At 36.8% G+C, this 14,718-nt stretch overlaps 1 protein-coding gene across 11 annotated transcripts in view; it reads right to left on the bottom strand.

Annotated features, from left to right (window-relative positions):
- The window catches only part of LOC135210366 (protein couch potato-like), a 320,503-nt gene extending 306,598 nt beyond the window's left edge, over positions 1–13,905 (bottom strand). For 6 of the 11 annotated variants that reach the window (XM_064243268.1, XM_064243266.1, XM_064243267.1 and 3 more), the window contains exon 1: positions 13,674–13,905. In XM_064243268.1, the coding sequence (XP_064099338.1) occupies positions 13,674–13,754 (81 nt within the window). In that variant the 5' untranslated portion in view covers positions 13,755–13,905. The remainder of the gene's footprint in view (positions 1–13,673) is intronic. The other 5 variants (XR_010313511.1, XM_064243269.1, XM_064243273.1 and 2 more) reach the window with 2 other exon arrangements.
- Between the last annotated feature and the right edge of the window lie 813 nt (positions 13,906–14,718).

Here is a 14,718-nt window from a genome sequence, read left to right on the forward strand (position 1 = left end):
AGAACCACCTTACTGCACTTGCAAGTATGATTTACTTTCGTAATGCAATCTTACACGGCAAAAACGCAAAACAAACATTCTTGTGGGCTCGCCCTGGGTCCCTTGGTGTGAACAAACCTGAACTATTTCCGTGAGGATGAATACATACCATTTGAACAAAGCAGACCAATTCATGAGATGGTTCTAAACGAAATCTTCATGGTTTTAAACGAATCTTTATATACATTACACTATGTATACATATATATATATAAACATATATATATTAGCAAAGAACACCTTTAAAACTCTGTTTTATAGCTCCTCCCTCTATAAAAAAAATATAAAAAAATAAAAAGGTTGTCACGTGGGACCCACAAAACCACTAAAATCTATTAGCCTCAGCCTTCTTAAATGTAGCCAAATTTAGCTCTTTTTGAGCGATGCTCCAAGAAGGAAAGCGTAAGGAACAATTAACCTTGAAATATATAATATATATATATATATATATATATATATATATATAAATATATATAAATGTATATATAAATGTATATATATATATATATATATATATATATGATATATATATATATATATATGTGTGTGTGTGTGTGTGTGTATACGTATAAATATCCAGAAATATCGTAACACAAACACACACACATACATACATATATATATATATATAATATATATATATATATATATATATATATATATACTCATATATATATATATATATATATATATATATATATATATATATACTATATATATATATATTATATATATATCTATATATATCATATGTGTACATAAATACAAAAGTTTGGCCGAAGTTAGCGATTTAGCGTGGAATATAAAACTATAAACAAAAACCAAGTAAACAACGAGGAGAAGGTTAAACATAATCACCCTCCAAACAATTAAGAAGACTAAAATCAGGTTGACCACCGATATTATCAACCCAAGGGCAATGGGAAAGCAAAACATAAAAAAAAGAAAACTAAAACAGGGTAATGAAACTTGCACAAACGATACATGCAAAAACGCGCCATAAAGAAATTAGCTAAAGACCTTGAACATTCTGACAAACAAGAAGCAGTATATTTAGAAGTTTTCGCGACGATACCAACAACGTGAGAGGGAAATAGAGAATATAATCCTGACAGCATACGATGAATGGGAAGGTTTTTCCGGCCGTGGCCAGTTGGATTAAAAAAAAGTCATTCAGTATTCCCATTGACAGACACTAGCATTTTAATGACTTCAAAAATGTTGCGCCAAAAAATAATCTGAACAAAAGTAACACCATCGTGATTAAATTATTTTAATGAAGTTGGCCTTTCCTCAAACCAAAATAATTTCTAATTCAAAAGCAAAATAAAATTCTCAAATCAATCTTCGGAAACCTTTGGCAACTTAATAAATACTAATGCTTCCTATTGCAAACATTACTTAACCAGCCGTTTTTCGGGAAGAAAACTCATGCTCTTCATGTGTGTGTGTGTGTGTGTGTGTGTGTGTGTGTGTGTGTGTATATATATATATATATATATATATATATATATATATATATATGTATATATGTATATAGTATATATGTATATATATATATATATATAAGATATATATATAATTTTTCAGTTTACAGTATTATTTTTTTATTTTATTTTTTACCATTATGACAAAACTCGTCAATCTAAGTCGGTCCAGGTACACTTGCCCCAGCACCTGCCTTTCACAACTAAAATACAACACAAACCAAATTCATCTTTTCTTGCTCTGGACAGAAAGAACAAAGGCCACAATTTACTATCCCTCTCATGTCAACCAGTCCAACGGTTACTCTAAGCACAATCCACGCTGAAACAACCAGCCTAACAGCTGTCCTCAACACTTGTAACGAGCAGCGGCGGCAGGACACAGATGTTCTCAAACACCTGTTCATCGTATCACCTGGGATTATTTTACGGGCATTCGCATGGTCTCTCTCTCTCTCTCTCTCTCTCTCTCTCTCTCTCTCTCTCTCCTTATGTCTGAGATTCAAATGATGCAAATATTATAAGGTTAGACAAAAAAACCGTTAAGCGATCCCCACCCTGCCCACCCCACTCCACCCCCAACCTCCGTAAGAAGACATGTCAAATTACTTTCTCTCTCTCTCTCTCTCTCTCTCTCTCTCTCTCTCTCTCTCTCTATATATACAAGTCTATAAATAGGACTTGTAATATATATATATAGATATATATATACTATATATATATATATATATATATATAGATATATATGTGTGTATATATATATATATATATATATATAATATACATATATATATATATATATCTATATATATATGTATACATATATATATATTTATATATATATATACATATATTTATATATATATATATATATATATACATATATAAATATATATAAATACATATATATATCATATATATCGAAGTTTAGCTGTGAATTTTCAAACTTGTAGTAACTGAATACACAAAATTACACAGATGTTATTTGCCACGATAACAATACCAAGCAATAACGTTGGACCCAGTTCCACACGTGGGCAAAGTTACCGACATACAAATTTAACTACAACTAATGTTCGTGTTTCTTGAAGCTGAGGTACATACAGGAAACAATTACTAGCATCGTGATTATACTCGCCATGATCATTCAAAAAATTAAAATAAAATAAAACAAAAACAGCCACGTTACTCCCCCAAGAACTATACACTTCATGAAAACAGACATTCTCGTCAACCCTTGTAGAGCTTAATATATGATACTTGTATCTGTAAATATCAAGAAATTTACTAAGGTGAAAGTCAGTCCCTGAGATCTGTTGCCGACAACCAAATGGATTTCCGGGTGACATTGCAATGCCACAACAGATCAACAATTGTCTAACAAACTGCTGAGTACAGAAAGTACATAAACTGACTATTATAGACGTGTGTGTTCCTGCATGCCTTCGTCGTTTTCCGAATTAATTATTCGCAATAACTAACTTGTTCTATCCGCAATACCTTACCCAAACGTCCGGCATGTTGTTTGAATGAAAGAAATTTCGTACAATTTACGGACATTCCGTATGGACTGTCATGAGTGCATACGATAACCCTGAACCACCTTGCTCATAATCTGAGTTGCTAAAAGTCAAGTATGTTTACATTTACATATTATTATCTCGATATCTGAGAGCGCGCGTTCAGCTAGTTATTTCATGTACAACAGAAAAATTAACGTCAAACTAAGCAGTCGTTTATGTCCCCTTAAACTTGCAGAGACGGAATGCACTGGCTGTTATTACTAGAGGCCATCGTACTCAACTAACCAACATATCCAAATCTGGGAAAACGAAAAGCTGAGTTATGTCTCTTTTCCCAAATAATCGTTCAAAATGTAGAATTTTGTGTTAATATCATGGATTTCATATATTTTTTTTTCCTATCTTATTTTTAATAATAAATATCTTATTTATATATAGATATAAATATTACATACATACATATATATATATATATGATATATATATATATTATATTATATTTATATATACAGCCTAAGCCCAGGGGTCACATCAAGAGCCCTTGATTCACCTTTAACAGTCCAGCTCATGCTCGAAACAGAAAATTTTAAAATAATTTAAAAAGATATCAGAGTCCTTGGTTCAAAGTAAAAATGAGACAAGTAAAAGTATCCGCGTACCCAAAATTGAACGTTCACGGCAAAAATATTAGCAACAAAATGCATATTCTTGTAACATTTCCACTATTGAGAATGATCTTCCAATAATAACGGTACCATGCTCCGTATGACAGCCCTTTTAAGGCAACCAAGGTAAAACTTCTAAATACGTAATCAAAGAATTAAGGATCTCAAACGATCACAAACATGAACACGAAATAAATCAAAATTCGCTTCTGTCTGTTTTCCTTTACTTCCTTTGGAAACCGTCGATATTGGCTAGATCGGTAAAACGATTCAGAAACCGTATAACCCTTATACAGCTAGACTGTAAATATCATATACAAAACTTCAGATATACAGTAATCTACACATCCGACAATCACGTCTTATCGTTCATCTAGCAAGGTATACACTCGTTCTCATCACTAGGTTATATTGTTTTTCAGTCCTCACGGAGACAAAGACACCATAAATTAGCGAGAACGAACAAAAGATTTTGACCAGAATGCTACATCGCAGCATACACGCCACGACATATAGTCTACATAAAAAGCCCACGAATCTCGCGGGCCTCCCCTCCCGGAGTCCATATCCGGACCTTCAACTAGCATCCCAACTTACTTCCGGTCCCATCCTGCTCAATCAACTTCCCCCAACCCCAACTGCCCCACCCCTCCTACCTAAGCGGTCTCCTGACATTCCTCTGTACTCTATCCAGACCAACTCCACACTATACCTTTCATTCCATTATCATTCCAAATTGCCTGCAGACATTTTGTTGGTACCTTCACAATATTCGTTATTAAAGGTGGCATTTCCCTCCTAGAGAACCTGAGCGGCTGGTGGCTTTAAATCCATGTTTTGTCGTGTCTCGCCAATAATTAGCCATCCTTCCCCAATCTCGTTTGTGGTTTATCTTCCCCCAACTTTTCATGCTTCCCAGCCTTCCCGGTGGATGTACCAACCCACGCAGGAGCAGACTGCACCAGAAAGAAGCTAAAATAACTTTCCCACTGTACAGTATTTGCGCTCTCTCTCTCTCTCTCTCTCTCTCTCTCTCTCTCTCTCTCTCTCCACCCACACCTGCTCTCTTTCTCTTTCTCATTTTTCCCATGTTTATCTCGGTCATCATCTTCAGACATTTGTTGCTTATATTAATTTTATCTTCGCCATCTACTTCTGTACTGAACTTCTTCTTTAAAAAAAATCGTTCCCGTATTTGTGCGTCAATAGCGTTCCCTTTGAACTACCCCATACAACGTAAAATCATACCTCTCTACAACCAACAAGTAAACTGGAACGCTGATTTCGCGAGTTATTGTTATACGATACAGCTGCTCTGACTTGCAAAAAAATAAAATAAAAAGGACCTTACACAAATTACGTTACTCGTACTCAGGGTTAGCAATGACAAACTCATTCAAGTGGTGGAAAACAATTGCTAGTACTGGGGTCGAATGTCGATATCACACGCTACGTGGCATCGCTACGTTATTAGAAATAACGAAATGGCTGCCAAGCTAAAGCCGCTTCTAACCCTTGGATTATCTGTAGCAAACACATGCTAGTGATCAGTACTAAAAAATGTTTGAATTGTACTCACATACACACACAACTATATATATATATTATATATATATATATATATATAATAATAATATATATATATATATATATATATATATCAATTCAAGCTACAAATGTCCTTTAATATCTAAATTCACTTTACCTCCCAAATGATATATTTTCATATGTACCGAAGGGAATTTTTAAGTTGATAAAATTGTTATCAAACTTAAAAATTCCCTTCGGTACATATATGAAAATATATCATTTGGGAGGTAAAGTGAATTTAGATATTAAAAGACATTTGTAGCTTGAATTGATATATAAATGGATCACGGTTCGATGTGATAATTATTCTATATATATATATATATATATATATATATATATATATATACACATACATATAAGCTATTATATAAAATTTCCTGACTAGGTCATAGGGTAAGCGGGGTGAGGGTGAGTGTTGTTGGTGGGTATGGGAGTGAGAGAATAAACAGCAAGGAAGTGGGAGGCTTAGTGAAACGGGAAATAATTCGAGATAAAGCGACAGCAAAAGATCACGTGCAGGGCGTTGGACTGGGTGATCGACCAAACAAGATAAAAATGTTTAAGGGGCGGGGTGATCAACAACTAGGGAAAGCTGGTCCACAGTGAAGTAAATGCAGACATACTTCGTGAACAAAGAGATCCCACACACTACATGATGCAAACTAGGAAGTGCTGTCTGAAGTGAATAAAGTACTGGATCAACTACAAAAAAATTATTTTGTTAATTTGGCGAGTGTGGAAGAATGAAAAGGAAGAGCTGAATGGTGCGAGTCTAAATGGTTGTGAATATAGCTGTAGAGGATATAAGGTGGGCAATTAAGACGTTGAAGAACAATAACACCTGAAGCTGATGATATTGTGAATGAGAAGGCGAGGTATGGTGGTAATAAGTGCGATTATGCATAACCTGGGTGTGTAATGTAGTCTGAATGGGGAACAGTTCTGAAGGAACGAGTGAGAAATAAACAACTTTCAACAGAAATAGTCGAGACAATATGGAGGAAGTTGGGATGATGTTCCAAAGGTGACAGAGGCGAGAGTAAGAATTACAGCGGTGTAACATGACTACAAAATAGGGTAAGGTTTATGACAGGATCTTTATTGACATAATAAAATAAGATACAAGGATTGACAGGGGAAGAACAATGTGGACTCATGAGGAAGAGGGTGCGTGTTATGAAATACTTACGCAAGAAGCTTAAAAATAGTTGAAAGCTTCAAATGGCATAAAAAACGAACACAAATAATTGAGGAAATGTGGAAGAAAAGTTGGGATGATGGAATGTTGAATGGTAGTATGCGACGGAAACAGTAGAATATTTTGACAGGAGTGACTGGTTTGATGTAACAGTTTATTTCATACAAACGTGTTAGGCCTCCACGTGAGAAGTTATTTGAGACGCTGGTGCAAAGTTGTTGCAATGTATGATGTTAGTATGTGATACAGTACTGTACGGAAAATATAGAGAAACTGCAGAATATAATGCAAGTGTGAAAGTGTCTGCAAGAGAGGAAGCAATCTATTTGTATGGGTACTGGGAGTAAATAAAATGAATGATGACAGGATGACAGAAAAGCAAGTCACAGGACAAGTGTTAGGAAAGTACTGGGAAGAGACTTTTAGTATCTATTGAATCACGCTCAAAATTATAAATGGTTTTGTTGAGTCAACTCCTACTCATAGAAATGAAGTGTGGTTATCAGGGTAAAAAAGAAAAAAAAAAGACGAGGCTCTTAAGAACTATACATGAATACGGGACATATTAGAAAGGAAATGGCGAGAAATTTGGAAATATGAAGAAATGGTCAACAGCGTACGTAAAAAGATAGTGAAAATGAGAGTATTATTCTGAAGGGTAGTGAGAAGGGAAAAGAAATAAAACTCAAAAAGTAAAGGAAGCCTTTATATCCACGAGGAACGTGAGTGCGTCAAGACAAGAGGTGAATGAGGCAGTGTACCCAGAGCCTGACGTGCTGCTGATGAGCCTTCATTGTGGGTGCTTGGAGAGTTAATGCTATGGAGTTTTCACCACCACGGACTTGTGAGACGATTTAGTGATTGAAGTATGGACATGGTAATAATACACATTATATATACTAGCTGCCCTACCTGATGCTACGTTTTCCCGGGCAGCGCCGGGTAGGTCAGCTAGTATATATAAGGCTATAAACCATCCTCGATCAAAGCCCAATCCAAAAATTTTTTCTGGTTTAATCCTTCAAGCCGTTTAGCAGTGATTGAATAACAGACAGACATACAGAATGACGGCCATAACGCCTATTATATATATATATATATATATATATATATATATATATATATATATATATACACACATGCATATCTCTCTCTCTCTCTCATGATATATAAATGAATCACGGTTCGATGTGATAATTATTCATATATATATATATATATATATATATATATATATATATATATATATATATATATATATCTACTGCTATATACATAGATAGCTAGACAAACAAGATTATCTTATCTCTATTTCCGCACTTTTTTACAGAATAATGAATAGGGCATTTTGGAGGAAAAAACCAATACCGAACTATCAATTTAACACGATGTTTTAATTTAGTCCGCAACGGTGAATGCAAGCACCGATCACCCTGGAGGATTTTGGAAAGTGACAAGAACTCTTCCTAGTGTCGGATTCAAGGCTAGCTGAGCTGGCACACATTATGCGCCAGAAAACCACTGCAATACTTGCGAGCATCAGTGGCAGTGACAAATAAGGATTTTATCACTCGCACGCAACACGCACGCACACACGCGCATGCTCACACACACACACATTCTATATATTCTGGACGTGGCAGTGGATGTGGGCCTATTCCCCTGATCAGCCCCTAATAAAGGCAAAGGCTTGATGCTGAAAAATAGTATTCAACGAGATTTATTTTGATTATAGATTCACAAACGCGTATCGGCACATGAGAATCGATACGTTTCGTGCACTCTGTCCTGGCGACCAGATAAACTAAAGGTGCTTTGTCGGTAATGTAGTTAATTACCCTAGGGAGGGGGAGGGGGGAAGGGGAAGGAGACATCGCCTTGGACCTGCTGGCGAAACCGACCTGATAAACAAAAGGAATGAAGATTTTTGCAAGTGTTTTTCTGCGTTCGTTCGTTATACATTCATTGAACAATGATATAAAATGGTATTTATGTATTCACACATTCAAACAAGGTTCAAAGGCCTAGGCACAAACAATATAGCAAACGGAAAAAAAAAGTTCCACACGCAAGTTCATGGTGTTTTATACACTTCCTCGGGGAAGGGTTGAATATATTGATGTTCAGCATTAAAGCAAACATGAACACAAAAATTAATTATTCAAAATTAAGTGCATAGTTCAAGAACAGTTGCCAATACAGGGAGAGAAAGAGAGAGAGAGAGACCGTTACAGTATATGAAATAAAACCTTTCTCTGGCACCTTGCAACCAACCCTGTCAACTAAAAATCTCGAAATCTGACATAAATCGACTAAATCGCTCTTTGATCCGACAGCCGTTGTACATCTAAGTAATCCCTCTTTACATAAATTACTTCGACGGTAATCAGATTTTGAAGCGGAATAAACGAAGCGATACCTTTGGCTACTGTTGTAAAATCGCTGGATGGTGCTGCAGAATACGACAAAAAATATCCTTCCTGTTTACACCGACACCTAGCTGAGTTTGTCCGGAATATGCAGCCATATTACCTCTAAGTTTTCCATAAGTGAGGGTTGCACCACAAGTTATTATCCTCCTCGCTCTCGGAAATATTTTGAGATGTTACCCTAACACCTTAGCCTTCTCCCGGCCCAGGTGTGGCCCATCATAGTCGACTAATCACTGTGTACCTAAGTTGCACCAGCGTGGTTAACGGCGAGATATATATATATATATATATATATATATATATATATATATATATATATATATATATATATATATATATATATATATATATATATATATATATATATTATATATATATATATATAATATATATATATATATATACATATATATTATATATATATATATATATATATATATATATATATATATATTGTGCATATTTATAATTTCGCCTTAGAGGCACTGGGCCTTAAGGTGTCAGCCTCTTTAGTGTTATTAACAACTTATGAGATGAAGTTGCGAGACACATGGCCTTTCTTTGACGCTGTTATCCTTTCGCAGGACGGTCGTACGGGTGGAGGCCAAGAAGGATCAAACTACACACCTTGCAAATGCGAGTCCACTGTCTTACCATCGACCATGCTATATATATATATATATACACACACACATATATATATATATATATATATATATATATATATATATATATATATATATATATATAACTAACGTTGGAATGTCATATCTGATATCAGTCTTTATCAATAATGGAATGAATAACATGATTACGTCATAATCAAGCACAATTCCAAGACAATACAAGTATTATTTGGTACGTTATTATAAGGACATGGTAAACTTTAAAACTAATGTCCTGGACTTTCACTTCTCATTGATTTCAAAAACTAAAATATACTAATAAAAATGTGCCACCCCTGAAGCATCGGCTATAATAATTTACCAACCATAATAATCAAGAAGTGTCACAGAAAACAGAGAGGAAAGGGAAAGCCAAGAGGTGATGAAGCTACTACGCAAGGCAGCCCGGCCTCTCTTCGAACCATCAGAGCCTAATTAAGCCGTATCCCGAGGGAACCCTTAAGAAAGCGTTACGCTCGACGCGTCTCACGAGCGGCTATCTATTGGAATAAGGAAGCTGCTGCTGCATTTTACTGTACTGTATCCAATGACATACACTGCACAAGACGGAAGGAAAAATGAAGAACTTGATGATTTGATAGCAAGTATTTGTGAAAATCGATTAAACCTGATAACTAAAATGCGCAAATACTACTTGGTTTATGTCATCTATTAGAACTTTTACTTTTAATTCAAAAACTACAAGATTCTCGGCATTATTCCATAATACTAAAGAAAATCAGTTTCAAAATATCAAGAGTCGGCACAAAATGATGGGACAACTCAAAGCAGCTTACACAGAGGAAACCAACATACAGAGGGCACAGGTTCCCCGTTGGAGCAAAAAAGTACATTTTTAAATGTAAAAATATCAACGTAAGAACGTTAATTACTATAATAGTATTGAGTCCTTCATCCGAGCCTTCTCTGTGACAAAATTTACCGCCTTCATACCTTCCTCGTGGAAACATTGAGAACATGAACTGTCGAGACATTTTAACGAGGAAAATAATTATGAGCAAACGGTGACACCTGAGCAAACTCCAAAAATCGACGATAAACCAATGCGTATTTCCCCGAGGCGTTGGGCGAGGTGGGGGCGGGGGGTCCGGTGGGCGAGAGACCGTGAGCAACCAGTAATTTAGGGGCAGATGTACATTTTTTAAAGTAAAGTCGTGTTCTTGCGATGGAACCACGTATACTGTGCTATAAATAGGGCATAGCATAGGCATATATACCAGACGAACCAAGAACGTTTGTCACGCCAAAATTAATTTTTTTCATGAAACTAATCAAATAGTTACAAGAATACCGAAACGGTTTCTTATGCTAATATGAATAATTCAACCGAGGTTAATGTCAGTTACACTGTAAACCTAAGCACCCTTACCATCAACCATGAAACTTCAACACCTGCAAACATCGAACGTACTAGTAGTTTCACGTGCACTTCATTAAGACTATGAATTCCTATTTACGTTCGCCAACTTTTATGACAAAATATTCGTAAGGAAACAATGGGTGACGATTTAACGTGTCACGTTGATACATAAATCTACCCTATAAGCTGAGTGGTCCGTTGACTAAGTTACACAATCCCCGTGCAGACACCAGACCACCTTAGTCTAATATCAAATTGTACAAGTTGCATCCACCTTACTGCAAAATTCCCATTCGACGCTGTTGACTAGAACGATTTAAAACAGTATGAAAATCTTGTGTCAATCTGTGTAACCAACTAGACCAATTATATTATCCAGGAGACATTCACATGGCCCTCTCCAGCATTCAGGAGTATAGCCAGATCAGTGGTAAGCCTCTCTCTCTCTCTCCCACTCACTCACTCACTCTCTCTCTCGCGCGCGCACACACACACATGCGTCCGCTTGGGTCGGTGACGGTGACATTAACTTCTGTAAGTTTGTAACATCTCCCTTTGTTAAATGGATGTAAATAATAGCTACCGTGTAGCTTGAAATTGCCTGCCTTATAGTCTAACCTGTAAGTTTATAACAACATCTCCCTTTGTTAAATGGATGTAAATAACCGCCACCGTGTAGCTTGAAATTGCCTGCCTTACAGTCTAACCGACAAAGGAAGAATGGTAGCGAGTGTTAACTTTTGAGAGAATAACTGACACCAAAGTTAAGTTCCTCCACTGGTTTACAATCCTGATGTTTTGCTGAACAACTGTTCGAGAGGGAAACAAGTAAATAATAAATAAAAATGGACCCTACAAGTTTCCAAACTCATTTAACCTGCTGCGAATAAGCTAAATCCGAATTATGAACTAGAAAATAACATTCAACACACACACACACACGCACACACACACACACACACACACATATATATATTAGTCAATTTAGTAAATGTGGAGCTGTTTCTCCCTCATACGGATTTCCGCTTCCACTGCGTTTATTTCCAATCAACACAGCTGGATTTATCTTAGTCATTAACAAGGACAGTTGCCAACGGGTTGCCCAGTCACGTCCCCAAAACGTTTTTCCTCCCACTCCCAACTGAGTTGTACTCAAGGAACTCAAGATCTGCCATTCAGCGTGAACCGGTGTGATTTGAAATTCATCAACCTGTGGTTTCTGAAGTAATAAAAGTAACTTCTTATGCGCAAGGCCAAAATGTCATATTAAAACATTTCTGATGAAGAATACGGTATTATCTGACGTGGGGCTGGGGAGGATATGAGTCAGCTAATGACCAGTTATTTTCTGCCTAATGTACGATGCTTGGAAAGACGGATTGAAGATCCAACCGCTGCAAACACCAATAAATATAGTTTCAAATGTGTTATGAAAATAATAATTTCGAATGACTAAAATGCTTTCGACAAAACTATTCTGATTGGACTTAATGCGAAAATCTAAAATAGTTAACACGGTTCGGTTTTTTTTCTGAAAAAGTGTTTCCTATGGCAGGAACTGTATTTTCTGAAAATATCTGTCAAGTTTTACGAAATAAGTTCGATTGCAACCTGAACTATCATAATAAAGATCTATAGCCATATCTATAAGTTTGTTTGACATAGGAGTATGCATTAATTACAGTAATTATTTTGGTATTTAAATATTTTACCTATGATATTGGTCTTAGCAATCTAATGGCAAATCTAGACATGCAAATACTTTTGATAATTAAAACACAACAACGTACTATAAGAATTTCTGGGGTACAGATATGGATAAACAGAGCAAACCTAACTTGGAAATGATAGTCTGACCAATAGGCAATTCAAGAGGATTTCGTTGGCTGTAAAATTCTCATAGCTTACCATCGCTAGGGGCGCCTATACACCTAGACCTACAGTCTAGATATTACAACATTCAGGTTACTTACGAGTGACTACGCTAATAGATAAATATTTGCACTGCAGTATACTACTAGAACCATACAAAAGAAATAAATGTTTGACAACGCCAAACCTACTAACTGAACATCCTCTACCTAGGCCTAGTCTAGTACAATAAGCTATCTACGTAACCAGAACCTCTGTAATTGGCCTCACACTGAATTTTTACGAGATTAATTAGTTTTAAGAAAACCATTTTCATTCTACTACATAAAAAAATGGAAACACAAGCGAATGTGCGTTTATACTTTAAGGTTCATATCTTGCAAATGGCGCCGCCCCCACGTTTTAGTCTTGAGGGGACTTGCACAACACACGATTCTATGCTGCAAGGCGTTCTTTCCCTCTCGCCTTATTCGTATCACGTCCAAATCCTACGACAAAGAGATTGTTTGTACTAAACCACACATGAAAGACAGAATAACGAAGGGGGCATTAATACACTCATGTAAACTAGCTTTTTTTTTTTCGTTACCCCCCATCGATTACCAGGTATAGAAGTTAACCACAGCACTTATACCTTTCCTTTACGTTCCACACCAAAATCGTAATCACAAGACCCACGACACTTGACGCTGCTGTGTGGTGCTATAACACACTTTAGCACCATATTTAAAATCGGATAATGTTGCACGGCACATCTGAGGGGAAAACTCATTTTTTATAACAATTAATAATCCCATGACGGTGCGTTGAATACCGACCTCGTCCTCTGCTGCTGCCGTGTTGACAGAGTCCATACTCTGTGAAAGTGCGTTGCTGTTCTCCATGGTAACGCTGGTCATCGTGCTTCTGTGCGCGGTGCTGCTGCTATATGGTGCTCGCTGTGTGGTACAGGGAATAGGAGAGGATGAAAAAAAGGAAAGAAAGTCACTGAAACGTAAGGACGTGACTCTGCCGTTTCACCCACACACACGGACTGAATGTGCCAGTTGATGAGGCCGAGTGCTCAGGTGTGTGGGGATGTGACGTCATGGAGCCCCGCCCTCAAATACGCGGGGGAAATGGAATAGCTTCAAGGAACTCCTTCATAGTGACGCATTTGGAAATCGGTTTACTTAGTATCACCACCATAGTAATTATATCTATTAACGGTGTTTATTCATTCCGTATGGTAATACAGAAGAGCAAAAGCCATCAGTTTAAGTGCATCCATGTCAATGAATGGGCGGAGTTTGGTGGGCCAGGGAAGGGAGGAGGGAAGGAAGAGGAATGTAACTCCGCCCCTCCAGGTAGTTTTGTGAGGATCCGGGGCAGAAGGGGTGTAATAGCCCCACCTGGACTGAGGTATGAAACCTAGTGGGCCAGGCTTCGATCCACACCCTATGCTACGTGGCACCCACTACCACAGGGGTCCCCCTACCCTCCTTTTTTATGAGAAGGGTATGTGCCGAGTTTTTCCCACTTCGCTTCATTATTCAAACAGTTCGAATGGAAAGTGCTCTCTTTACCTCTGTGACACAGGTCAAGATGGCAAAGGAAAACAGACAACGATCCAGATAGGGGCGTGCAGAGAAAAATCTTGGGAAAAGTTTCTCAGGTTTCAAAAAGCACGACAGCGGATAGCATATGACAAAAAAAGAAAAAAAAAAAAAAAAAACCGAAGTTTGGACACTTCACGCAATGGGACTAAATACATGCAAACCCCGCGAAAAGGTGCTGCTTGCAAACCGGAATGTCATAGATCATTACAACGGTTGTTGTTATCAATATTTGCTTTTTGTTGTTGATATTACTATTGCCGAATCA

Source organism: Macrobrachium nipponense, chromosome 39, assembly GCF_015104395.2.
Source record: "Macrobrachium nipponense isolate FS-2020 chromosome 39, ASM1510439v2, whole genome shotgun sequence".
Classification (NCBI taxonomy): domain Eukaryota; kingdom Metazoa; phylum Arthropoda; class Malacostraca; order Decapoda; family Palaemonidae; genus Macrobrachium; species Macrobrachium nipponense.